Source organism: Moschus berezovskii, chromosome 16 (assembly GCF_049115385.1).
Source record: "Moschus berezovskii isolate FMDL1 chromosome 16, NW_MosBer_1.0, whole genome shotgun sequence".
In the NCBI taxonomy this organism is placed as follows: domain Eukaryota; kingdom Metazoa; phylum Chordata; class Mammalia; order Artiodactyla; family Moschidae; genus Moschus; species Moschus berezovskii.
The window spans coordinates 52,861,180-52,887,415 of NC_142475.1; the positions used below are offsets into that span (position 1 = coordinate 52,861,180).

Here is a 26,236-nt window from a genome sequence, read left to right on the forward strand (position 1 = left end):
TTTCACATGACTTCATGTGTTACAAAAATATTATTTTTCCTTTGAGGTTTTTTTTACAGTTACTTTGAAATAATCACTTTCTGATAACAGGGTTGTATAAAAATGAATGGTGAGCCTGATTTGACTTGCAGGCCACACTTTGCTGACTCTTAGTATACAGTTAAGAAAATTGTCAACACAGTTTGAAATGAAGGCTTTTTTGTGTGTGGCTCTTATGCCCTGATCAGCAAGGATATTAGTGCCAAACAACAAAATTCAAATCATCATCAATTTGCAGGACTTAATTTTGAATCTACAACGGACCCTTGACAATACAGGAATTAGGAACACGGACTCCCAGGCAGTCTAGAATCTGGGTGTTGCTATCGCTACCTCAAAAATGAAAGAATTGATCAATGACTCATGCAAGGGCAGGAAACTGAAACAGTTTGAATAGAATCAGGCCTCAAACCTTAATTCTTTTGATGCTACATATTGTGATCTCTAATGGAACACATTCCATTCTAAGGGAGATTGATCCTGGGTGTTCATTGGAAGGACTGATGCTAAAGCTGAAACTGCAATACTTTGGCCACCTCATGCGACGAGTTGACTCGCTGGAAAAGACTCTGATGCTGGGAAAGGTTGGGGGCGGGAGGAGAAGGGGACGACAGAGAATGAGATGGCTGGATGGCATCACCGACTCGATGGACATGAGTTTGAGTGAACTCCGGGAGTTGGTGATGGACAGGGAGGCCTGGCGTGCTGTGATTCATGGGGTCGCAGAGAGTCAGACACGACTGAGCGACTGAACTGAACTGAACTGAATGGAACACAAGGGCTTCCCTGGTGGCTCAGTGGTAAAGAATCCGCCTGCCAATGCAGCAGACCTGGGTTCGATCCCTGAGTTGGGAAGACACCCCTGAAGAAGGAAATGGCAAGCTACTCCAGTGTTCTTGCCTGGGAAATCCTCTGGACAGAGGAGCCTGGCGGGCTACAGGCCATGGGGTCGCAAAAGGGTTAGACAACACTTAGTGACAAAACAACAAGGAAATGAAAACTTTTCCTCACACTTAGTTAATTTAAAGATCTGTAAAATGAGAACACAGGTACTATTATTTATTGAAAAAAAAATCTGCATATGAGAGCACCCACACTGTTCAAATCTGTGTTGTTCAAGGATCATTGAAAAATTTGAAAAGGTACCACCTAGGTGCTGGAGGTGGAGAAAGGACTTAAGAAACATGGATAAGAAGATTGCTTTGCTCTAAAGACTCTTACAACCCAGTAAAGGAGATAATAGCTGTGCCGTGGAAGATAGAATTCCAGAGAGAGCACAGAGAGTCTCAGAAAAGAAGCACAGAGCTCTCTTTAAACAGGGATTTTTTTTTTGTTTTTGTTTGTTATCATTATTATTTTTAAATTAGACTATATCTTGCTTTCTAGTATTTGTTCAGTCGCTCAGTTGTGTCCGACTCTTTGTGACTCCATAGACTGTAGCCTGCCAGGCTCCTCTGTTCATGGAATTCTGCAGGCAAGAATACTGGAGTGGGCTGCCATTTTCCTTCTCCAGGGGTTTCTCCTGACCCAGGAATCAAACCTGCCTGTCTTGCACCTCCTTCACTGGCAGGCAGATTCTTTACCACAAGTACCACCTGGGAAGGGCTTTCTAGAGAGACCCACAAACCATCGCTCAGGTGTCCGGTTCTTTTTTTATCCTACCCCAATTAGAGGGCCCAACAGAAGACAGAAAGGTGAGAGCAGGAGAGGGCAGGAGAGTGAAGGATTGTTGGAAGTGGATGCTGTGGAAGAGATCAGGCAGGTGGCCTGTGTCCCCTGCTCCCTCGGCTGGTAAGCTGCTTGGCTGGGGGAGGGGGACAGGATGGGGCTCTCCTGGGCTCTGTTCTAGTATCAGGCAGCTTTGGGGGACTAGGGGATCTGGCCAATATAACTGTCTTTGCCCGAAGAGCATTCAGAGGGAATGGTCCCCATGTGGAGATGACCCAGGGCCTGTGGTCAGCACTGAGCTAGGACAGAGCATTTTGGAATAAACACGCCACAGCCCATGCATGCTAGAGTGAACACGGCACCCTGAGGATCACTCGGAGAGCTCCAACCCCCTAGGGTCTTTAGCATCCTTGCTGGCCTTTGTCACCAACCTGCTCCTAGGAGTGTCCTAGGATCTCCGGAGACTCTGGCTGGGCCTGAGACACTAAGAGACAGGGAGACAGAGAAGGCGGAGACCTGGACAGATTAGGGAAAGAGAGAGACTCAGAGCGACCAAAACAAAGTGAAGAGGGTGGCAGAGAGACTGGGGCAGGGAGGGAGGGGAGGAAAGGACGGGGGCTTTGGGAGAGAAAAGGGAATATGAACCAATTGTGGAGGAGGAGAGAGGGAGGAGACATTCCAGGAGCAGAAATAAAAACGAAAGAACGGTCATGTTGCTATGTTTCAAAACAGTGTCAGATGTTAAGTATTATTTGTCAGAAATACGGGGGCCAGAATTTGGGTTGGTATCTCTTCCCCCTCATTTAACACGTTTTTGAGGGAAGATGTCAGTGGTTTTCAAGTTCCACTTCACCCTCCAAGGTCTCTCTGCTGTGGATGAAATGCCACTTCCCCTCTTCTGTAATTCCTCCTCTCTGTGGCCCTGTATTCTGAATCTGAGTCTTGACGGTTGTTTCCAAGCTTTTTTGGCTATTTCTCTCCCTGGGCCTTTGTTGTGCTCAGGCATTCTCAGAGGGGGGCGATAATGCTCCCCAAAGGGGCAAAATTGGTTCTTAGAGGCTTAAAAAACAATCCAAATCTTTTAATGTAAATGTAACTACGTATATATGTAAGGAACATAAACAGATACACAGTGTATGCCATGTTAACGTTTCTTGGAGGGGAGTAAGGATTAGGAAAAAATGATGTCTAAAACGTATGGGGATCGCTATTTTTAAAAAGGTTGGGGAAACTTGTCTTGTACTGATGTGGTTTTTGTGCAGAACTGTGCTTTGGGGGTGTGTCTAAGGAAATAAAGGCCTAACTCAGGAGTCTGGGAAGGACTTGCTAAGGCACTGCTGCTGGGCGACCTGTTGCCAAGTGAAAGTGTTAGTCACTCAGTCGTGTCCAACCCTTCGCAACCCCTGGACTGTAGCCCGACAGACTCCTCTGTCCATGGAATTCTCCAGGCAAGAATACTGGAGTGGGTAGGCATTGCCTTCTCCAGGGGATCCTCCTGTCCCAGGGGTTGAACCAGGGTCTCCTACATGGCAGGCAGATTCTTTACCATCTGAGCCACCAGGGAAGCCCTTAAAAAGGAGCTGGCCTACCCAGACCAGCCCCTCCAAGTCCCTTCCAGGCACCACCCCGAGCTCTCTGGCAGAAATAGAAGCTGCCGACTTCCCTGGTGGTCCAGTGATCAAGACTCTGCACTTCCACTGCAGGGGGCATGGGTTTGATCCCTGGTCCAGAAACTAAGATCTCACATGCCCCACAGTGCAGGAAAACAAAGACGAAGAAAGAAAAGGCATAGAAGCCGCTATTGTTATTGTATTTTTATAAAAGAAACCAACTGGAACACAGCACAATGTCCTTCCACAAAGTCTGGGAAAGCAAGGGCTGTCTCTGTAGATAGACCCTTAATAAAAGTGACCTGTTGATGACATCATGGTGGTAAAACAAGACGGTGGAGCCAAATGCGTCTTACCTCAGCCCGGGTCACGATGATGTCAATGAGGGTCTCCTCGTCAGTGCCCGCGCCCTTCATGGACTTGTACAGACGGTCAGCAAAGTAGCCCTGGAGGTCCCGGGCGCTCCTCACTGGACAGGACAAAGGGAAGGAGAGCATGAAGAGGTCGCGTTTTGTTCAATAAGAGAGAGACGCTGGGGAGGAACAGAGCTGGCTTCCCTTGGAGCAGATGGAATCATGACCTTTGAAAGGAGCAGACTTCACACTGTTGATAAAGGGTCTGGAAGATTCCCCTGAGGTCAGGGCACCTGACTTCAAACAAGTCCCCTTCAGACACATAAGAACTCTCCTATTCCCTGAGGACCCTGGGGAGGAGGAGGAGCGTTGTGGGTACCCTCAGGCTCTCCCTGCAACGTTCACGATTCTCAACAGCAGAAATGCCTACTCATCTTTAAGAGAAATCTCTGATGCCAGAGTCAGGTCTGGAGGGGAAACACAGTGGTGGTTTAGTCTCTAAGTCATGTCCGACTCTTGTGACACCATGGACTGTAGCCTGCCAAGTTCCTATGTCTGTGGAATTTTCCAGGCAAGAATACCAGAGAGGGTTGCCATTCCCTTCTCCAGGGGATCTTCCTGACCCAGGGATCAAGCTCGGGTCTCCTGCATTGCAGGTGGATTTTTTACCAATTGAGCCACCAGGGAAGCCCCCAAGGGGGAACACAGACTGGCCGGCAACCTCTCTATAATAAAACTTGGTAATCTTGAAGTCTGGCTCAGTTGCACTGTGACCCTCCTGCCTGCCGTGCTAAGCAAACTTCCTTCCCTTCGTTTTTCATCACTGGGTTTTAGTGATGGTGTGAGCTTCATCTCCGAATCTTCTCCGAAGTCCCCACACCCTTCACCGTGTGTGGTCTGGGATGCAGGCTTGATGAAATGTTTGGCCCTGTCTACACAGCATCTTCCTGGGATGCTGCTAATTGCTCTTTTCCAGCCCTGCCCCAGTCAGAAATGAATGAAGTATGAGCTAGTCCACAAATTAACAAAGTATGGTCTCTCTTCACCCATCAGGGGATGGGGTGCACCTCTGCTCCTGGGGATAAATCTTGGTTTGTTCCCCCTCCTCCCAGGTTCATAGGGGTCTAACACTGGGGGAAATGAACTCCTTTCTGTTTATGTTGTTGATGTTTTGCCTAGAAAATGAACATTTTTGATGTTAGGGGTATGTAATAAGTAATAAATTCAGCATAAGTGTGGAATGCACATCCTTACCATGTCCTGTAATGAGAACTCTTGTTTTCTAGGTAATTGCCAATATGATTCATACTTACAAGCCAGAGGGAGGAACAGAACTAGGGAAGCAGAGTCTAGTTTTGGGGTCTGTCTCCTTATTTTATAGATTATGTGGTAGTCACCAGAGTGTCAGTGGAGAAGCCCAGACCCAGGTGTCTGAATCCACAAACTGCTGAACTGGTGGTGGTTTTGGGGGTGAACCTGGCACTTTGAGGAGCAGCGTATCTGAGACTCACTGTGGCACCCCGTCCCAGGCATTCTGAGCCGGTGACCTCACAAGATTTTCCTGAGGACCCTCTGCCATGCATTTGTACTAATCGATGTTGAAATAATCATCTGCCTGATGTCACTGTGTTCTGAGCCTACACTAGGGGTGACTTCTCCCTTGAATTCCTTCTTCCTGATATTTTGGAGAGAAAATTCTCAACTTTACTGCTGTACACAGGCTAAGCCTGGTGAACAAGCTCTGCTGGTCACAGCTGCAGGAAGGCCCCAAAAGTTTGGATGGGGCTAGCTTGGAAGGATTTCCCAGATGGCTCAGTGGTAAAGAACCCACCTGCAAAGCAGGAGTCATCCCTGCAGGTTGATCCCTAGATCAGGAAGATTCCCCAGAGAAGTACATGGCAACCCGCTCCAGTATTCTTGCCTGGAGAATCCCATGGACAGAGGAGCCTGGTGGGCTATAGTCCATAGGGTCACACAGAGTCAAACAAGACTGAAGTGACTTAACATGCATGCTCACACAGCTCAGGAGGATATGGAAATAAAGCTGTTTGTGGCTGTGGGTGCAGGGCAGCCAGATGCTCTGCTGTGTCCCCTGGTCCTCTGGGCATGCAGAGCAGGGATTCTCAAACTCCAGGGAGAGTAAGACAACCACTTGGGGAGCTTGTCAAGGTGTGGCTTTGGGCTGAATTCCTGCAAGTTCTGAGTGGGTGGCCTGGACTGGGACTCAGAAACTGCATTTTCACATCCCCTTCCCCCAGGTGGTCCTGATGCAGGGGGTCGTCAGACCCCACTTTGAGAACCGCTGTTCCAGAGACTGTGAGCAGTGAGAACCATTTGGTCTCATAAACACCTCCTCCTCAATTTTAGCTTCATACTGGCATCTTTACAAGTTAGGTAGGAGCAGGGTGGGGAAGTGTCTAGAGAATTTAGTTATGGAATCATGTTCCACTCTCTTCGTGGTTCATTTTCAAGGTCTTTTCTGATCTCACTTTTATTTACTACCAAGGGAGTCCACCTAACTCCTGCCTTTCATGGTCCCCCAACTGTAGGGCCAGGCCCTTTCCTTCCCCTGTACTCGCTTTGCTCTGATTGCTTTTATCTTTGTGTATTCGTGCTTGTGGGTGCATGCTCAGTCATGTCTGACTCTTTGCAACCCCATGGACTGTAGTCTGCCAGGCTCCTCTGTCCATCGGGATTTTCCAGGCAAGAATACTGGAAGGGGTTGCCATTTCCTTCTCCAGGGGAATCTTCCTGACCCTGGGATCAAACTCACATCTCCTGTGTCTCCTGCTTTGCAGGTGGATTCTTTACCTGCTGAGCCATCAGAGAAGCCCATTTTATGTTTACTATAGCTCAGTCCGTTGATTTGTGTGTTTGTCCTGACCTTGACGCTTCTTAAGAAGAGGAACTGGACCTGTTTCCCACTGATTCTCATGCCTGGCACAACCCCTGGCCCAAGCAGGTGCTAAGGGGTTACAGACTTGAATGGTTTTATTACCATTAATACTTAGTATCAATAAGGATTAATATTAACCTTCTGACTGAATTCTGGTGTTTTCCTAATTCGTTACAACTGCAAGTACAGAAAGGATTTGGAGCCTTGTAAATGGGCCATGAGTAGATCTCTCTGTTTATTTGAGACAGTCATCCTTAAAACCCTAAGGACAGTCATCTGTGTGTATCCATCTTGGGACAGGAGCAACATTAAGGATGCTCAAACCTCTGTATTGGATCACAACAGCAGAGCTGCTAGTTTGAATGCAAAATGTTGATGGATTAAAAAAATTATCAATTGCTGACATTGCTCCCAAAAGTCCCACAAAAAAAAAAAAAAAAAAGGCAAAACAAAAGAGTTTGGCAGCAAGAGGACATTTTTTAGCTTCCAGGGGCTGCTTTTTTGGTTCTTCCTCTTCTTCTGGGGATATTCTCTCCATTTCTTGTGCCATTTGGGATGCTGCCCTGGCCTCCGCACCACCGGAGTGTGGACAATGGACAATGCCTTCCTTCTAGGACTTGCAAAAATGAGAAAGGAGCCTGCCAGTCACAACCCAGTACCCACCTCTCTGCTATTTCCTGCCTTATGGGCAACGCCTGGAAAGGGCCTGGCGTTTGCTTGGCATGGCCTTGATCTGGTCTCCTCCTCCTTGCTTTCTAAACAGACCTCACTCATTCCAGTGCTGAAGGGAAACAAATGGAAAAGGTCACCCTCGAGCCATCAGGCACCTGCGAAAACTTGCTCATGGATCAGAACCTGAGTGCTTTCGAGGGTGTGTCTGTGAACCCATGCTGCCCTGAGACTAGACAATGGCCCCAGGCTGTTGATGGTTGCTGCTGGGGACCCACAATCTTAGTGGGACTGCAGTGGATGCTGTGATACGTCCCAAAGCTTCTGTCTTCAGGACCATGGCACTCAGGCAAAGTGATATGCTGGCTGCTCACAGATGAGTCACTTCTCAGGAGGGAGGGAGTGACTGGGTCATACTCATTAGGAGTCAAAGGAGGGAGTTGGCTTCCCCAAGGTTGCACATGGCCCATGGGTGCAGCCAGCCAGCTGCTTGATGAGGAGTGCGAAGGCCATCCCGACTTCAGGGCTTCCTGGGGACCGGAAAAGCTCCTGTTGCAGCTGCATCACACCCATTCTCTCCCTTCCCAAGGCTGCTTAGATGTGTTGTGGTTCCCAGACTATTACCTGAAGTCTTCCTGCATACAAACCTCTATCTCTGAGTCTGGTTCCAGGGTGCCTGGCTGAAGTCAGGGGCTTTCCTGGCTTTACTTACCAAGCGTTAAGTAGGCCTTCTGCAGATCGCCCGATGTTTCTGCCTCGATGGCCTCTTCGATGTCTTTGCCGATGAGCTGGGGAAAGAAAGTCTAGCTGTTAGTCCAGCTTTTGCTCTTGGCCGTGGTGGAGGCTTATTCCTCCACAAAAAGACTCATCCAGATTTAGTCATGCAAGGACCAAGGAAACTTTGAAACTCCCACCTGGCCTCATCCCTTGCAGGGCTGGGGGTGGTACCCCCACCCATTCGAGTGGGGACTCTCAGGGCCAAGGGAGATTTGACCCCTAATGGACGTGACCCCAGGCAGGACCACCCCCTTGGCCTCAGTTTCCTCTTCTGTAAGAATCAGGGAGCGGGAGAACAACAAATGAATACCGAAACAACATTCTTTGTGTTTCTACAGTCCTTGAGTTTCCTCTGTGTTTATAAAAATTCTTTCCATTTCCAGTTTTTCAGGAGGCTGTGGTTACAATCATCTCCTCCGTTGTAAACTGAGACTGGGGGCTCGGGCGGCTACAGTCTGGGCGACATAGTCTGTAGTGGCCGCGAAGTTCACTGCAAGGACTTGCTCTAATGTTTCTGATACGATGGGGTTACATGGGCTAGGAGCAGGCTGGGGGATGTGCAGGGGGCCTGACCACGTCAAATGCCAATTTCCTTCCCTCTGGGGAGACTCCGAATGATCTTACATTCACCCCCAGCTCGCCTATCATTCTGCGTGGCATTACACGTTAGGTTTCCTTCCAAATATTTATAGAAGCTGAAGTTTAGAGTAAATTGTGACCACACTTAGCACAAGTACCGCCTGGGCCAAGCTCAGGGCAGGCATATAAAGAGAAAGGAGAAACTTCAGGTTTGGGAAATGCAGTTAAGCATTAGAAATACTGAAACTTCTTTCTTAGAAATTATCTTTTGAGGATATGACACAACTGTGAGTGGGGCCTTTGAGGACACACCAGGGGAGTTTATTCTGAAAATCCTGGTAAACAACATATTCTCTGTGGTGGGAGCATGATGCATGCAGGGGGAGGAGGGTCTGAATTTAATGAAACCCGTTGTTTGATCTCCTCATCACAGTTGGCCCGTCTAGAGGTCCGGTGTGGAATGGACCTAGATGAGATGGGAGTTGGGCTGGGGGCTTTCAGCCCTGTCCCTTTCTTAGCCGTCCTCAGTCGAGGGTTGGGCGTGGGAGCTCGTATTTCAGAAGAAACTGCTCTCCCTTGCCTGTGAACAGGGTTCTTGTTCTGAAGACGGAGGCCGTGTTACAAAAGGAGCTTGTATTCACATAGGTCTGTGTTTACTTAAAGAGGCCTCACACTAAACCACTTTCTGTTTTTACTGTTAATACTGAGCTAGAACCGTATTGTTAAATTTTCTATAGCAATTCAGTCTACACGACAGATAAAAGCAGGAAAGCAGAGCTTTTCCAGGGAGGCGGGAGAGGGGTTCCTGACCCCAGCCCTAGACGCCAGGCTCCCCTCCTCTCAGAGTCTCATCGCTGCCCATCTCCAGGGGGGCACTAGTTATGAGCTACAGGGAGATGGCATTGTCCTTTCTTCTCTGCCTGTCTCTTGACCCTATCCCCTCCTGATAGCTCCCAAGGCACCTCCAGAGGCTCCACTGAACACAAATGGAAAACAATCCACTGGCCCAAGGTGCTAGGACTCCCCTTTGCAAATGGCATGCTTCCCCCTGGAACGCTTAATTCTTAGGGGGGGCTCTTTGGACAAAATCTCAGTACAAAAACACATTGCCAGGGTGGATTCCAGACAAGCCTCAAAGGCTTCTAGTTTACCAGGTAGCATTGTCTGTGGAGAGATTATTAGAAGAATAGGGGAGACATTTCTTTCTTTTAAAACCGGTGCCCCTGACTGACCACATGCCCACAGCAGAACCATAGGCACTCTGGTTTTAGTTATAAAAGTTAAAGGGCTAAAGGCTCTGGAATGGGCTTAGAAAAACTTTGTGAGGGGAGGGGAGGGGAGGAGTGATGAGGGGTGCGGTGGGGAGGAAGTGACCTGGGGCTTAGGGTATGTGTACCTACAATTTATACTGAGCCCTGTTTGGGAACGTCATAACTCTATAAGCCTCTCGTGTTTGGTAGACTTGTGAAGAGTAATAACTTTTCACAATGCAGCACAGTTGGGAAGCTTTGTTGTTTGGGCAGGGGTTTCTGAAAGTATCAGCAGTTAAGATTCAAGTTTAGAGGACAAATCAAGGGCAAAGTTTTTGTGCCAAAAATTAAAATTCAACTCTATGCCAGCACAACCTATGTCACATAATAGACTTCAATGATCTGACTCTAGCCTCTTAGTGCTTTTTGCCAGAGACTGTGAGAAAATTTATGGAGCCAGATTCCCAAGATCATGGTCATGGTAAACCCTCAAAATAAGTGATAAAGATCAAGATGAATGATGTTCCAGCAAGGTTTTTGGAATAGATGAATAGGTATTAATAGCATTTTAAAGCTGGTTTCATGTAAAGAATCCTCAGATCAGTAGATTATCTTATTTTCCATTTGAGTTTCAGCTGTTTTTTGATGCTGTTGTTTCACACAGGGAGACTCCTACTAACTGCTAATGTTAGCTGAGCACCATGCCAGGCACTAAATGCTTTAAATCTGTTCTTCATTTAATCCTGACTAACTCTGTGAAGCAGGTACATTATTATCCCTACTTTACAGTTGGGGAAATTGAGGCACAGAACACTTAGTAATTTGCCCAGGGTGATACAGCTAGTAGCCTAGAGCAGACTTCTTAAACTTTAACATGCATCAGGATCTAGAAGATTTATTAAAACACAGATTGTAGGACCCCAACCTCAGGGAATCTGATTCAGTTGATCCAGGGTGGGGATTAAGAATTCTTGTTTTAAGCATGTTCTCAAGTGATACTGATTCTGCCGATTCAGGGTTACTGTTAAGAACAATTGGCTTAGGGAGCATCCTTTGATCGTCAGTAAATCGTGTACACACACACACACAAACACATGTACGTGTGTTTCTATAGTGATGCCCAGTGACAACCACCCCAGAAACTCCATTCATGGCCCCTGTCTAATGGGAAGAGGCTCTAGGTCATGGAGAAGGCTTCCAGCTCAGTCTACTCAGCTCCAGGCCCAAAGGCCAGGGGAGTTCAGGGTGAGCTGCCTTTGATCAGGACTCTGGGCACGATTTGAAAGCAGAGGGCCCTAAAGGCTTATATACAGTAATGATAAAATTCCAAAGCTTTCTTGTCTTTTTATCTGCTGGCAACACGTCGGAAACGCTGTTCTGAGTGAGGAGCGGCCAGCTCTAGCCGAGGTAGGAGCTCAGGCTGGGGAATCTTGGAGCTCTCATCCACTTTCTGCTACTGACTTGCTGTGTGGTCCTGATAAGTTACAGATGGCTCCTTACTCATAACAGACTTGCCTTGTCCGGCAGTTGTGGCTAACAATGGCTGTTCAGCCTACATTCGAGTTACAGTATGGTTGTGAAATTGAAATGAGACACAGGGCACAGAGGTGCTTTGAGTAGTTAAAAGCACTCCACAAATAAAAACTACTAGACAAAAGAATATCTGATATTCCACAAAAGCCTTCCTGAAATTAAAGACTGATTTTCAGGGAAGGACTAACTACTAAGTGCCTTGAAATAGCTAACTCACCTTATTGGCTTAAAATGATCATCAGATTAAAAAATAATTGTATCAAAGCAATTTGTACACATCTTTTCAGGAACATTATCTCTGAAGTATTATTGTATCAGTCTCGGGCACTGTTTAGCCAATTGTCAATTGAAATAAAAATAAGGGCAAACATTTGTATGCTTACTACAAGCCAGATACTGTCCTGAGCCTTTTATATTCACCTTATTTAACTCTTAAAATAATCCCATGAAGTTGGGAAGATGATATTCAGGGTCTCTTTTTACAAATGAGGATGGAGATGTCTGGTCACCTGTTACAGTAAAAAGGATTTGAACCTGGGCCCTCTGACTCTAGGGCCTTGCTCCTAAACTTGACCTGCTGTCCTAGCCTCCACTGCCTGGAGGTGGTGGGGTTTCCCAGCCTCAGCACTGCCCTGGGGCCGAATGGTTGCCTACTGTGGGGAGCTATCCTGTTCATTGTGAGATGTTTATCAGCATCCCTGGTCTCGACCCTCTGGAGGCCAATAGCACTGCTTCCCCCAACACACCTGGTGGTGACATATTTCCAGACATGATCAAATAATCCTTTGTGTGCATGTGGTGTGTGTGTGCTCAGTCATGTCCAACTCTCTGTGACCCTATGGACTGTAGTCCACCAGGCTCCTCTGTCCATGAGATTCTCCAGGCAAGAATATTGGAGTGTGTTGCTGTGCCCTCCTCCAGGGAATCTTCCCAACCCAGGGATCAAACCTGAGTCTCTTGCATCTCCTGCATTGGCAGGAGGATTCTTTAACTCTGTGCCACCTGGGAAGCCCCAAATATCCCTTAGGCTGTGTGAGATCATCCGTGATTGAGAACTACTATTGTGAAAGACAGCCGCCGCCCCTGCTCCCACCGCTCAGTCCCATATCCCAGATCTCGGCTTCTTTTGGAAATAACTTGAGACTCTGTTACTGTGTGAACTCCTTGCATTAGTGCTGGATCACTTACAGTTTGGTAGGCTTGAAAGGTGGCTTGTAACTGCTTGTGGCTTCTCTTGGCCAGGAGTTCATTGAAGGCAAGCTCGTCCGTGCCCCAGCGGCCTTCCCCTGCCTAGAGAACCAAGTGCAAACATTTTGAAAATGACTTTTGTGAAAAGACCAAATACACACAGCTGTGACCAGGCCTCACTCACAGGAAACAATAAAACATGAGCCGAAGAGAAGCCAAATTGATTAACCTAGTGCTTTCAATTTCTAACCCACAAGTATACCTCACCTACCTATTTATATTATTTATACATCCCTTTGCTCCAAAATGGATCTGAGGTGGTTAACCCCAGAGTTAAAGAATAGAATAAGCAATTCTTTTAGGTTCACGAAGACAGTATAGATGAAAAATACTTTCAAGATCATACTTATTCCCCAAGTAATTCCAATTCACATGAAAGAAAGACATAATTGTTGAAAATCGTATTAAATAAAGGAAACCCATTTGCAGAGACTGGCACGCCTGCATACTTACATCATATAGCTCTTTGGCATCCTGCCCAGCTAGATCTTTGTCCACATTATCTCCTTCATCACGATTAGCCTAGAAAAATCAACACGTTGTTATTAACTTGAGTTCCTGCTTGACCACAGAAAACAAAAAAGGGAAAGTCCTCGAAAAGGGGTGATTTCAGAGCCGTGGCCTGAAAATTAGACTCAGCCTGGCAAAGTAGCAGCACTGCTCTTTGCTGCCATCTTTTGGGCACAATTGATAAACAGAGTAGCTTCTGTGACAACACATTTGTCCTTTTTTTTTCGTAGAAACCAGGGTCACTCACAAACCCCTCCGACCTCTAAGAAACCTCATGATGTTCCCTAGAATGAGTCTGTTGGGAAGCTATCCGTCTTCCTTCAAAAATATCAAGTTGCATGTCTCAGGGCCCCATCCTGAAGAACCCTGGATGTTGGTCATGGTAGGTCTCAGAGGTCTCACGTAAGCCCTGAGTGGCAGGTGGAACTCTAAGAGGACCCCAATGGCCCACACTCTTGCCTAATCTCCTCCCTTTGAGTGCGGGCAAGATCTGCAACCACGGTGAGGCATCACCCCTGCAATCTCATTATGTTTGTGTGGCAACAGGGATGTTTGCAGATGTAATTAAGGTCCCTAATCAGCTACCCTGGGTAGGTCTGACCCAATCAGGTGAGCTCTGAGAGGGCAGAGATGGAAGAAGTCAGAGAGGTGAGCTCACACCGGTCTGGAAGAAACCATATAGCCATGCTCTGAACTCTCTCTGGGGCCACATGACAGGGGACTGTGGGTAGCCTCTAGGAACTGAGGGTCTTTTTAGTTGACAGCTAGCAAGAAACCAGGAACATTGGTCATACAGCCACAGAGAGCTGAAATCTGCCAACAGCCAGTGAGCTTAGGAGAAGACCCCAGGCCTCACAGGAGATGGCAGCCCTTGATTCCAGCCTATTGAGACCCTGAGCCAAGGACTCAACTAACCTGTAACAGGAGCCCTGGCCCATGGAAGCTGCTAGATCATAGATCTGTGTTGTTGCTAAGTCTGCAGCAATTTGTTATGCAGCAGGAGAACATTCATAGAGTCTTCCTGCTATAGCTCAAGCTTACTCTATGTATTCTCTGCTGTCAGTCTCTCCACATGGGAAGTAATCAGAGGAAACACACAAAGCTCAGAAAGACGGGTGTGTCAATGAGAGGGCAGATGCCATCTGGCTGGAGGCCCAGGGGCTGCTTCCTCACAGGGCCAGTTCTGAAAACCCTGCTTTCCTGGCCAAGCGGTTCCTACGGGCCTAGACTCAGGGTGAATCCTGGAAGTTAGTTGTATCATGAAAAAGACCCTATTTGGGGTCAGATGAGTTGGCTCTTGCTCCCGGCCTGTATCTTGCTGTGTATACACCTAGAGGTTCCTCACTGGCAAAGTGAGATGGCAATGCTTAATGAGATGACTCACTAACAGAAAGGGATTATAGACTGCAAATGACAAGGCAGATTGTCACAAGGGGGTAAATCTCCACTGAATAATTTCAGAAGAGCTAGATGGACAGAAGACAGGTTGGTGGTTCCTCAGTAGCAATTTAATAAGAGAAGGAAATGTTTATTATTTACATTGCCTTTTACATCATGGTAGCATGTTGCCAAGGGCTATTTCTCAAGATCATAAAGCAGGTGAGACCTCTTTACTCTTACCTGTAGCAGGGAGACCAGAATTCTTTTTAGGCTTCCACTTGTATCACCTTTGACATCTGATTCAAGGCTCTTGTCAAACACTTTAGCGGAAGAAGAAAGGAGGAGAGGAAGCAGATTTAGTTTCCCAGAGGTAGTTTGCAAGAAGCATTCTTTATCTAAAGTCAGAACAAAAGGTCACTTACACCTTTGGTAGGCCTCTTTAATGGCAATGATTTCCTAGGAAAGATAATAAAGAAAAATCAATACTTCAAGGTGGGGTTTATTGATAAGATGGCCAGAGACCAGCCAAGGTAAGAGGCAGAGCCTGTTTCTGGACATAGGATGCCTTCATGACTTCCTCGAAAGGGGCAGTCCCTACAGGTCAAGGTCCAAGCCTAGAGCAAGTCAGCAAATCCCTGGCTGTGTGGGGATAAGGGGTTTCCCTGGTGCTTCAGGGGGTAAAGGATCTGCCTGCCGCGTGGGAGAGTTCCATCTCCGAATCGGGAAGATCCCCTGGAGAAGGGAATGGCTACCTACTGCAGTATTCTTGCCTGGGAAATCCCACGGACAGAGGAGCTGTTGGGTCACAGTCCATGGGGTCACAAAGAGTCGGACACGACTGAGCGACTAACACACACACATAAACATCCTTAGTTAGAAGTAAAAGCATTGCAGCATTGCAGCTAAGCTAATTTATTTTTTGAAGATTCCTTGATGTGGATCATTTTTAAAGTCATTACTGAATTTGTTACAGTACTTTTTCTGTTTTCTGTTTTGGTTTCTTGGCTGTGAAGATCTTAGCTCCCCACCCAGGGATCAAACCTACACACCCTACACTGGAAGGCAATCTTAACCACTGGACCACCAGGGAAATCCCTAAGCTAACATACTCATTCACTGCCTTCTTGCTCCATCTCACTCCCCATCCTCCCCCCGAGGGAGCCAGTTTTAGAAATTCTGTGCATATTTTCCCTTTGCATTTGTACATATATGTTTGTGCTACTGAAAATACATAGAATTGTTTTGTGTATATGTTTGAAAACTGGAATACTGTATATATTTGTTCAACTTATTTTTTTCACTCAGTAAATAGGTCTTTAAGGTCCAGCTACACTTACGCACAATTCGTCACCTAGCTATTTTTTTTTTTTAAACGGAGACAAAATGTTCCATCCTACAGTAAGCCCCAGCTTATTTAGCCAGCCTCTAACTGATGGACATTTAGGCTGTTTCCAATTTTTCTCTACTTCAAACAAGGCTGCAGTCAGTCAACAATTTACTATGTGCTGCAGTGCAAGTCTCTCTCTAGGGTGTGTGCTGGGAAGGACTACCTTACAGGCACATGCCACCCTGATAAAGCGAGTGTCATAATAAATTGAATTACATGTACATACAAAGGTTGCTGCTACTGCTAAGTCACTTCAATCGTGTCCGACTCTGTGTGACCCCATAGCCGGAAGCCCACCAGGCTCCCCCTTCCCTGGGATTCTCCAGGCAAGAACACTGGAGTGGGTTGCCATTTCCTTCTCCATACAAAGGTTACATTGATGTATATGTACAGTTGAGTCCTTTTGCTGTCCACCTGAAACTATCACAACACTGTTAATCAGCTATCAGTTCAGTTCAGTTGCTCAGTCGTGTCCGACTCTTTGCGACCCCATGAATCACAGCACGCCAGGCCTCCCTGTCTATCACCAATTCCCGGAGTTCACTCAAACTATGTCCATCAAGTCGGTGATGCCATCCAGCCATCTCATTCTCTGTCGTCCCCTTCTCCTCCTGCCCCCAATCCTTCCCAGCATCAGAGTCTTTTCCAGCGAGTCAACTCGTCACATGAGGTGGCCAAAGTACTGGAGTTTCAGCTTTAGCATCAGTCCTTCCAATGAACACCCAGGATTGATCTCCTCTAGAATGGACTGGTTGGATCTCCTTGCAGTCCAAGGGACTCTCAAGAGTCTTCTCCAGCACCACAGTTCAAAAGCATCAATTCTTTGGCGATCAGCTTTCTTCACAGTCCAACTCTCACATCCATACATGACCACGGCAAAAACCATAGCCTTGACTAGATGGACCTTTGTTGGCAAAGTAATGTCTCTGCTTTTTAATATGCTATCTAGATTCGTCATAACTTTCCTTCCAAGGAGTAAGCGTCTTTTAATTTCATAACTGCAATCAGCATCCACAGTGATTTTGGAGCCCCAAAAAATAAAGTCTGACACTGTTTCCACTGTTACCCCATCTATTTCCCATGAAGTGATGGGACCAGATGCCATGATCTTCGTTTTCTGAATGTTGAGCTTCAAGCCAGTTCCTCTTCACTTTCTGCCATAAGGGTAGTGTCGTCTGCATATCTGAGATTACTGATATTTCTCCCAACAATCTTGATTCCAGCTTGTGCTTCTTCCAGCCCAGTGTTCCTCATGATGTACTCTGCATAGAAGTTAAATAAGCAGGGTGACAATATACAACCTTGATGTACTCCTTTTCCTATTTGGAACCATTTTGTTGTTTCATGTACAGTTCTGATTGTTGCTTCCTGACCTGCATACAGGTTTCTCAAGAGGCAGGTCAGGTGGTCTGGTATTCCCACCTCTTTCAGAATTTTCCAGTTTATTGTGATCCACACAAAGGCTTTGGCATATAATATAATCAGTGATAATCCAATATAAAATAAAAAGTTAAAAAAATAAAAAGAAAAAAGTTATGCTGACACTCTACTGTGGTCTATTAAGTGTTCAATAGTGTCTAAAAAAACAATGCACATACCTTAATTTAAAAATACTTGATTCCTAAAAAATGCTAGCCATCATCTGAACCTTCAGCGAGTCATCATCTTTCTGCCAGGGGAGGGTTTGAAATATTGTGAGAATTGCCAAAATAGGACACAGAGACAAGAAGTGAGCAAACGCTGCTGGAAAAATTATGCTGATAGACTTGCTCCAAGAAGCATTGCTGCACAGACTCAGTTTGTAAAAATGCAATAAAGTGAAGTGCGTAACGCCGTGTATGGCTGTATATTTCAATGGCTTGTCCCGAGGGGGCCACTTGGGAGCTTCCTCAGTTTTCACTTGAACCAGCAGCATATAAGAGCCAGTGTCTCCCCACAGAGTCTCCCACAAACTGTTTAAAATGAAAGTCATGAGGCAGCGATGGGGGGAAGGGCGTGGGGCTGATGGAAGGTGAGGAGCCAGGCGGCGTTGCTGTGGTGGGCGGGAAGGGCGGGAGGAGGAGGGGGCTGAACACCTGTGACTCTGCAGCCCCTCCCCTTTCTCCTCCTTCCAATCCACTACCAGGATCTGCCTGAACCTGCCGCCTGCTCTCTCCCTGCTTTTCTCCTTTTTACTGGCAGATCTATTTGATTGGGAAAAAAAGAGTCTTGCTCATTGTTCGAGACCAGGCCCCAAAAGAAACTAGGTTGAGGGTGAACCACATGGGGACACATGTGATTACAAAAAGAATGACCAAATTAACCTTCTGGCCAAGGGAGGCTGCCCAGATACTGGTCAGTGCCTGGTCACTGGCACTTTGGTGCTTCTGGAAAGGATGGGGATACTGAGTAAGGAGAGTTGTGTGGTTACTGGACAGAACCAATGCCATCCACCTGTTCTAACTCTCCTCTAAACCACCACCCTAACCCCAAATAGAGGGGTTTTATTATCTGTGGGAAGAAGAGGAGTCCAGGGATGTTCAGGAAAGGGGTTTACTCCTGTAGCCTGGACTCTGGTGGTGCCTCAGGTAATGGGCTGGACAGCACAGGCTGAGCAGAAGGAATGAGCCTGGGTCATTGGCATTTGGGGCCTAAGTATTAATAGCCCAGCAGCATCAGAGCGCTGGGGTGGTTTTCCTCGCTGTCTGCTCCAGGTGCTGTTTCTGTTTCCTCCCTGGAGGAGTCAAAAATGTTAGGTTTTCTTGTCACTTTCCTTGCTGGACCTCCCCACTCTACATGATGGATGTTGCAGAAGAAGAGGACATTTCCAAAGAATGACCTGGGACCCTCTTTACTCTTGATGAAGTCCATGGTCCCTGGGCTTCCCTGGTGGCTCAGATGGTAGAGAATCTGCCTGCAATGCAGGACAGCCGGATTTGATCCCTGGGTCAGGAAGATCCCTTGGAGAAGGGAAGGGCAAACCACTCCAGTATTCTTTCCTGGAGAATTCCATGGACAGAGGAGACTGGCAGGCTACAGTCCATGGGGTTGCAAAGAGTCAGACATGACTGAGCAACTAACACAAACACAAGGCCCCTATGGGTTCTGGAACCAAAGATGAATGGGCCTTCACAAATGTCCTTTTTAGCTCCTGACGTGATGGCATGTACCCAAGGGACGAGGGGAGAGGGCTGCTAACAGAAGGACATGGAAACCTCTGGGGAGGTGGTGGCAGCCCAAGCTGCTTCCTGGGATCCCCTTGGCATTCCAACCCCCCTGCCTTGTTCCTTTGCTCCCTGAATCCACACTTGGATTGCTAATTGCAGTATTGGTGCTAGGAGACCTGCAAAGTCAGGCTGGGCAGGTAAAGTAGGACTCGTGTCCCACGTATGAAACTATGTGTCTCTCTAGAAAAATAAAGCTGGATTGACACAGCTCTTCTGGAAGGCTCTATCAAGCCAGGGGCAGTAACACCAAAACTGACCATCAGAGGATTGGAAGAGGCGTCTCTCCAGTGTGAACCAAACGGGCACATTGCTTGCCCAGACACTTGCTCGCCACAAGGGTGGGGGGCTAGGAGGACTTTCCCTTCTGGCTGCTGTAACCCTCTCTGAGGGGCATGTGGACACTCCCTCAGGGGCTCGGCTGGTACTCACCTTATTGGTTCTTGTGCACAGGACCTCGATGAGTACCGCCTCATTCGTGCCCAGGCCCTTCATTGCCTTCTGCAGCTGTCGGGCAGCATACTCATCGGGGCGATCCAGAAGGGCCAAGGCTGTCTTCTCAAAGTTTCCACTCAGTTCACTCTTGAGCACCTCCTCCAGGTCCTGTGGGAAGATGGTAGGAGTCCTGACTGAGAATGGCCTGAGGGACAGGTGTCTGCTTTCCGCACGGCACGGTCCCAGGGGAGACTGGACACTTGCCGTGGACGCCCAGGGCACGCTCTAGAGAGGAGCTCTACAGGGGTGAGTGACCTTCTCTGGAGGACAGCGGTCACCCTACTGCCCATCCATCTGCTGGGGACACTGAAGATGAATCACAATGACAAGCATTTGCAGAACAGTGTAGGGTTCAGAGAGCTTTCTCACTGATCCTCAAGACAGCCTGAAGAGGAGGGGTATTTATTGCTTTATCCCCGTGGACTGAACCTCAGTAAGATAAAGGAATCATCTACAAACACTTGGCTAGAGAGGACTAACACAGGTTTGTCCTCTCCAGGAGAATGGCTCATTCATTGGCCAGATAGGGGTGCTTTTGAGTGTGAAAGCGCATGCATGCTCAGTTGTGTTCAACTCTTTGCGACCCCATGGACTGTGCCCACCAGGTCCCTCTATCCATGGAATTTTCCATGCAAGAATACTAGAGTAGGTTGCTATTTCCTTCTCCAGGGAATCTTCCAGACCCAGGGATTGAACCTGTATCTCTTGTGTCTCCTGATGACAGATGGGTTCACCAGCTGAGCCCCCAGGGATGCCCTGAGAGTGAAAGGGAGCACTACTAACAATTGTCCCCTGTTCTCACAGAGGGACACAGGAATAAAGGGAGACTGTCCTGGGCAAGCTCCATGTACAGCCACTTTGGTGTTTTGTTAAATCCTAAAAGGGACACATGTGAGAAAGAACTCAAGTAGGGGAAGGGAAGTTCATGCTATTCTCCCTGGCATCCTGTTTTTGGCAAGCCCCCTCTAATCATGAGTAGACTGCCTGCTCCTACCTGCCTCCCTCTGCCTAGATGGTTTAATGAGGAAAGGGTCAAAAATGAACATTCGGTCCAGCTAGAGCTTTCGATATCCCAATGGAAATGAAGGACCTCAGAGCAGGACTTTCATGCATAGAGACAGCTCCATGTGGGTCGGACTGGAAGCCAATAGACCAAGCTACAGCACGGAGTGGGCCTGGCTGCTCAGCTCCACGCATGATGGCTAACAACACAGTCACGGAGTTCTGTGACCTTGGAAATGCACTTAATTTCATCATTTCTCGGTTTCCTTCTTTGAATAATGCGGAGAATAGTAAGACTTACTTCCTAGGATTGTTGGGAGAATTAAATGAGACAGTCCTTGTAGACACTGAACACAGTGCCTGGCACATTTTCGATGTTCAGTAAGTGATTATTATTGCTGCTGTTATTGTTATTCTATGTTGATGAAACTTTCAGAGAGAAGGCAAATCAACTATTCCTCAAATGAACCTTTGAGTTCCAGATCTGGGAGAAAAACCCAGAAGATTTTTATCCAAGGCCCTGGGATCTGCTGCCTCAACAGTGGGTTGTGATATTAATATTACTAGCTTCATCCCATGGCCATTGCTGCATCTAACCCTGACCTTGTGAAGACCGGCCTCTGGTCAGTGCTTTAGTGTAGATCCACCCAAAGACTGGAAATCTTTTTCCAAGTCAGATGGGCATTATATAGAACTGCAGAGAAGAGAGATTCCAGCTGCCTGCTCTTAGAAGCCACAAGCATGAAAACAAACCCCTGTGTGTTTACATTCTATTTGGACATAGAAGCCAGCTCAGGATACCTTGGCTCTAACCCTGGTTTCCTGCTAACCAGCTGTGTCACCTTGGGATGCTTATTCTCTTTGGAGCTCAGTCGACTTGAGGATTTAGACTTGTTTGTCTCTAATGTCTTCTAGGGCTTCCTTGGTGGCTCAGTGATAAAGAATCTGCCTACTGATGCAGGAGATGCTGATTCAATCCCTGGGTCAGGAAGATGCCCTGGAGGAGGAAATGGCAACCGTCTCCAGTATTCTTGCCTGGAGAAACCGCATGGACAGAAGAGCCTCGCAGACTACAGTCCATGGGGCTGCAAAACAGTTGGACACGACTGAGCAGCTGAACAATGACGGCGACAAGAGGTGTCTTCTTGCTTTGTGACGTGATTCTCAATCACCTCTTTGGCGGTCTCGGCTGTCTGATACACAGCTGAGAACTGGAAAGTAAAAAAAAAAAATGATTGAAGCCGTTTGTTTTTATTTTACTGCTTCCTAAGTGGTGCAGTGATCAAAAATACTCCTGCCAATGCAGGAGATACATTAGACACAGGTTCAGTCCTTGGGTCAGGAAGATCCTCTGGAGGAGGAAATGGCAACCCACTCCAGTGTTCTTGATGAAAAGTCCCATGGCCAGAGTAGCCTCATGGGCTAGTCTGTTGGGTTGCAAAGAGTCAGATACGACTTAGCGCGCACACACACTCTCATTTTACACCAAAGCTTAAGAAGGCTGTGTCTGACTTTCCGTACTGGCAGGATAGAAGTAGACGCAGTGCGTGAGGGGCTGCTACAGTCAGGCACACTGACCGGGACGACAGCTCAATGTCATCAATTCAATTTAAGCAGCTACACTGAAGTTTCACTTGTCTTCATCAGTGTCATCAATGAATGACATTGACAAGCCTCATTGTGAGGAGAGAAGCAGGAAGAACTACAAAGGCACAGCTGTCTGGATCACTTAATGTAGACATAAACTGCTCCTCCTCTTATGGCAATGGGTTCTCCAGAAGTGATGGTTGGCCCTGGAGATGGAAGACTTAGACTCGAGGCCTGCTTCTTTTTCCTACTGAGTGTGTGGTTTTACGTCAGTCATTTAAATAGACGAGCTCCACTTTCCTCTCTGTAAGATGGAAACAGCCATCTCTATCAGGGCTTCCCTTTGCTGGAAGGTGCCAGCATTCCCCTGCCTGATTCTCCCAGCAACCTGAGAAGGGAGGCAAACTTATCACTGTATCTGTGAGGAGACCAAGTCTGGAGAGATGGTTGCCCGCCCAGTGACAAATGTGTAAGAAAGTCCATTTCTATCTCTATATCTAATTATACATAGAATTATTGACAATGTAAAGATTGTCTAAATTTGGAATTAGAATGCAGCATAATTAACATTTATTTTGTAAACTGATCATTCTAATAACATTAATAAAATGTTAAATTGTGTTCATGATATATTAATGAAGAAAATACTGTAGAAAGGCTAATGTATTCTTAAAGATTTCTGTACATAACACTATCAATGATAAGAATAAAAGAAATGTAAAGAAAGGAAAAGGTATTGATGCTTAATGAAACAGAGGGTGTTTTCGCTTTTGGGTATTTTAGTTTTTGTAACAGTCATTTATGAAGAATAAATCATTATTGAAGAACACCTGAATAAATGAAGAATTCTTATATAAAGACCCTCCCATGAAAACTGATTTTCAGATTAGTGGCCTATCTATAAGTTATTGTGTGGAAATAGTCCAAAAGAATGGGGGGGAAAATAACTGAGGGATTAATTTAAAAAGAAATCAATTGAAAAAGCAATGAGTTAACACTGATTTTTACAGGCTGTTAACAAGGCCATTTCAGTTTTTCTGAAGTCAATTAAAGCTCTAAATAGTTGTCTTGTTTCGTTTCTCCTGGGCTAACTAGACAAAGCTTTAAAGGTATCCGTCACTGTCTTGGGAACATAAAGGAAGCAGAAGAGACAGTTAAGACCAAGGCCGTGTGTGCATGGCTGAGACCCTTGGCATCACCTTGCCATATGTTGTCTTGTACTTTTGTTTTATTTGTTGCCTCTCATTCGATGTCCTGCTTGATAAGATTTCAATGATGGCGGCTTCATCGGTTCCTAAAGCACAGGAGAAAGAAACAAAACCACAGTGAGCAAGAAGCAAGATGGAAGTTTATTTCAGTCCAGCTGGAGAAGCCAGGGTAGAGGTCACAGACTTTGGTATAACTGGGATGGACCGTTTGACTTTAATATCTTGTGCTGATAATTGTGTTCTCTTTATTCACTTAACAAGTATCCATTGAGGTCTCACACTGCATAAACAACAGTGTTAGGCATTGTAGTGGAAAGAGGAACAAATGCAATGTATCCCTAATTTCACTCCTCAACATAAATGTAAGAGAAATGAAAACTTATGTCTGCACAAAACTTGTATTTAAATGTTCACATCAGCATCATTCATAATGGTCAAAAGGTGCAAACCACTTGAATGTCCATCAGTGGATAATGGATAAATGAACCATGCCATATTCATTTGGTGGAATATTACTTGGCCAGAAAAAGAAATGGAGTACTGATATATTTGACGATACGAATGGACTTTAAGCACACCATGGTAAGTGAAAGAAACCAATCATAGAAGATGAAGTATTATGATCCATTTATATGGAAGTCCACCATAGGGAAATCTACATTAAGACAGAAAGAAGAACAGTGGCTGAAGGTGGGGTGGGCAGAGGGGTGATAGCTCAAGTGTAGGAGGTTTCTTTTTAAGGTGATGAAAATGTTCTAAATTGACCATGGTGATGGTTTCATGCATTACCACATTAAAAACAACTGAACACTTTAAATGGGTGAATTGTATGGTGTGTGACTTATACCTAAAAAAAAAAAAAAAGCTGTAAAAAAAAATATGGTATGTTCCTTGGCCTCCAGTTACTTAAAATGGAGTGGAAGAGGTTAAGACAAAAGGCCCAAATTTCTGCAATATCAAGCCCATTCATAAACTGGTTAAATTCAGAGAAAAGTCCTAATCGGGAGCTTGAGAGGTAGTTACCCCTTAAACTCCTTTGAACCACATTTTTCCCCTGATGCTCAAAGTAATCTTTGTTCATCATAGGTGAAAGTGAAAGTCGCTCAGTTATGTCCAATTCTTTGCCACCCCATGGACTATACAGTCCATGGAATTCTCCAGGCCAGCATACTGGAGTGGGTAGCCTTTCCCTTTTCCAGGGGACCTTCCCAACCCAGGGATCGAACCCAGGTCTCCCGCATTGCAGGCGGATTTGTGATCAATACCGAAATGATATTGACTAAGAAAGAAAGGCAGTGTATCATTTTTAGAACCTGGACACAGGATGGGGAGGGGCTTCCCAGGTGGCGTTAGTAGTCAAGAACCCTCCTGCCAATGCAGGAGACATAAGAGATGCAGGTTCAATCCCTGGGTGGGGAAGATCCCCTGGTGGAGGGCAACCCACTCTAGTGTTCTTGCCTGAAGAATTCCATGGACAGAGAAGTCTGGTGGGCTACAGTCCATAGGATCGCAAGAGTTGGACATGACTGAAGTGACTTAGCACTCATGCATGCACAGAATAGGAAAGATGTCCCAGGGGTTGCAGATATGGGAATTAAAAAGACTACATGATGAACAAACCTTGAATTCAATTTCTTCAGACTGGGTTCAAGTCCTGGCTCCACCCTAAACCACATGACAAATCATCAGATTCTGGAGTTTTCCTGCCTGTTCCTAGCCCTCCTCTCTTGCCTGCTGCCTGCAAATAGCGTGTGCTGGCAAGGACTTGAAGTGTTTGGCCCCAGCCCGCATTGTTTTATTTGGAAAGTCAGTGCCGGGACTTAGAAAGACTGCGCTGACCCAGGGGATGGAGGGCTGTGCGCTGCTCCTTGGAAAGTCACAACTCCATGTCTGTGGACTGTTCGTGTAGTCTCAAAGACTAGTTCCACCTTTAGAATTCCAGGAAGATCTAGCTGTTTGATTCCAGCTGGAGAAACAGAAAATTTTAGGATGAGCTCACTTGCAAAAATAGCGTTCGCTGCCTGCCTCATTCCGACTCACTCCCAAAGCTATTTCTGCTGTCCCTTCTCATTTCCTGCTGCAGCCTCGCCTCCAGAATCTGTATGCAGTTACTTCCTCTGTGACATGATGTCTTTTTAACCTCTGAGTGCCGGAAATCTCACCTCAGAAGGGGGTTTTTTTTCTCATAAAAAAATCTCTGAATCCAACTTCTTCCTTTCTTTTTTTTTCCCCCATGTGGGCTGCTTCAAACCATTCCATCTAGGCCCCTTTAGATCCAGAACAACAGCCTGGACACTTCCCTCTACCTGCAAGCCCTTCTGTTAGCTTTGCGCCCCTTCACCGTTCCTCCTTTAGGACTCAACTCGCTGGACTCTCCTGGGAAGAGATGGACACTCTTTCCTGGGTCCCTCCTATTGCCCTTCCTCCTCCTCTGTCCTGTCTCTGCCATCCCTCACTGCAAGTTCCATGGGAGCGGGGGGCACTGCTCATTGCAATCTCCACACAGAAGGCTCTTGGTGTTCATCAGACCTGACTTGCTGAGTGAAGGAATGTTTAAATGCATGGGGACTTTGCACTGTGTTTTGGCGGAGCTGGTCTCTGCATGGGTGTAAAGCGGTGTGTTCCACTTAGGCACTCTGTACGTAGCAGGTGATGTGATATGTGTGTGCTCGTGTTGGACTCTTTTCAACCCTATGGTCTGAAACCTGCCAGGCTCCTCTGTCCATGGAATTCTCCAGGCAAGAATACTGGAGTGGGTTGCCATTTCCTTCTCCAGAGAATCTTTCCGACCTGGGGATCAAACCCAAGTCTCCTGTATCTCCTGCATTGGTAGGCAGATTCT

General features: G+C 46.6%; 1 protein-coding gene across 1 annotated transcript in view; it reads right to left on the reverse strand.

The window, feature by feature from the left end:
* The window catches only part of ANXA13 (annexin A13), a 49,754-nt gene that overhangs the window by 667 nt on the left and 22,851 nt on the right, over positions 1–26,236 (reverse strand). The window contains exons 6-13 of the mRNA XM_088844578.1: positions 23,386–23,480; positions 19,535–19,705; positions 14,935–14,968; positions 14,753–14,832; positions 13,076–13,144; positions 12,563–12,664; positions 7,948–8,023; positions 3,674–3,786 (exon numbers count right to left, since the gene is read on the reverse strand). Of these exons, the coding sequence (XP_088700704.1) occupies positions 3,674–3,786; positions 7,948–8,023; positions 12,563–12,664; positions 13,076–13,144; positions 14,753–14,832; positions 14,935–14,968; positions 19,535–19,705; positions 23,386–23,480 (740 nt within the window). The remainder of the gene's footprint in view (positions 1–3,673; positions 3,787–7,947; positions 8,024–12,562; positions 12,665–13,075; positions 13,145–14,752; positions 14,833–14,934; positions 14,969–19,534; positions 19,706–23,385; positions 23,481–26,236) is intronic.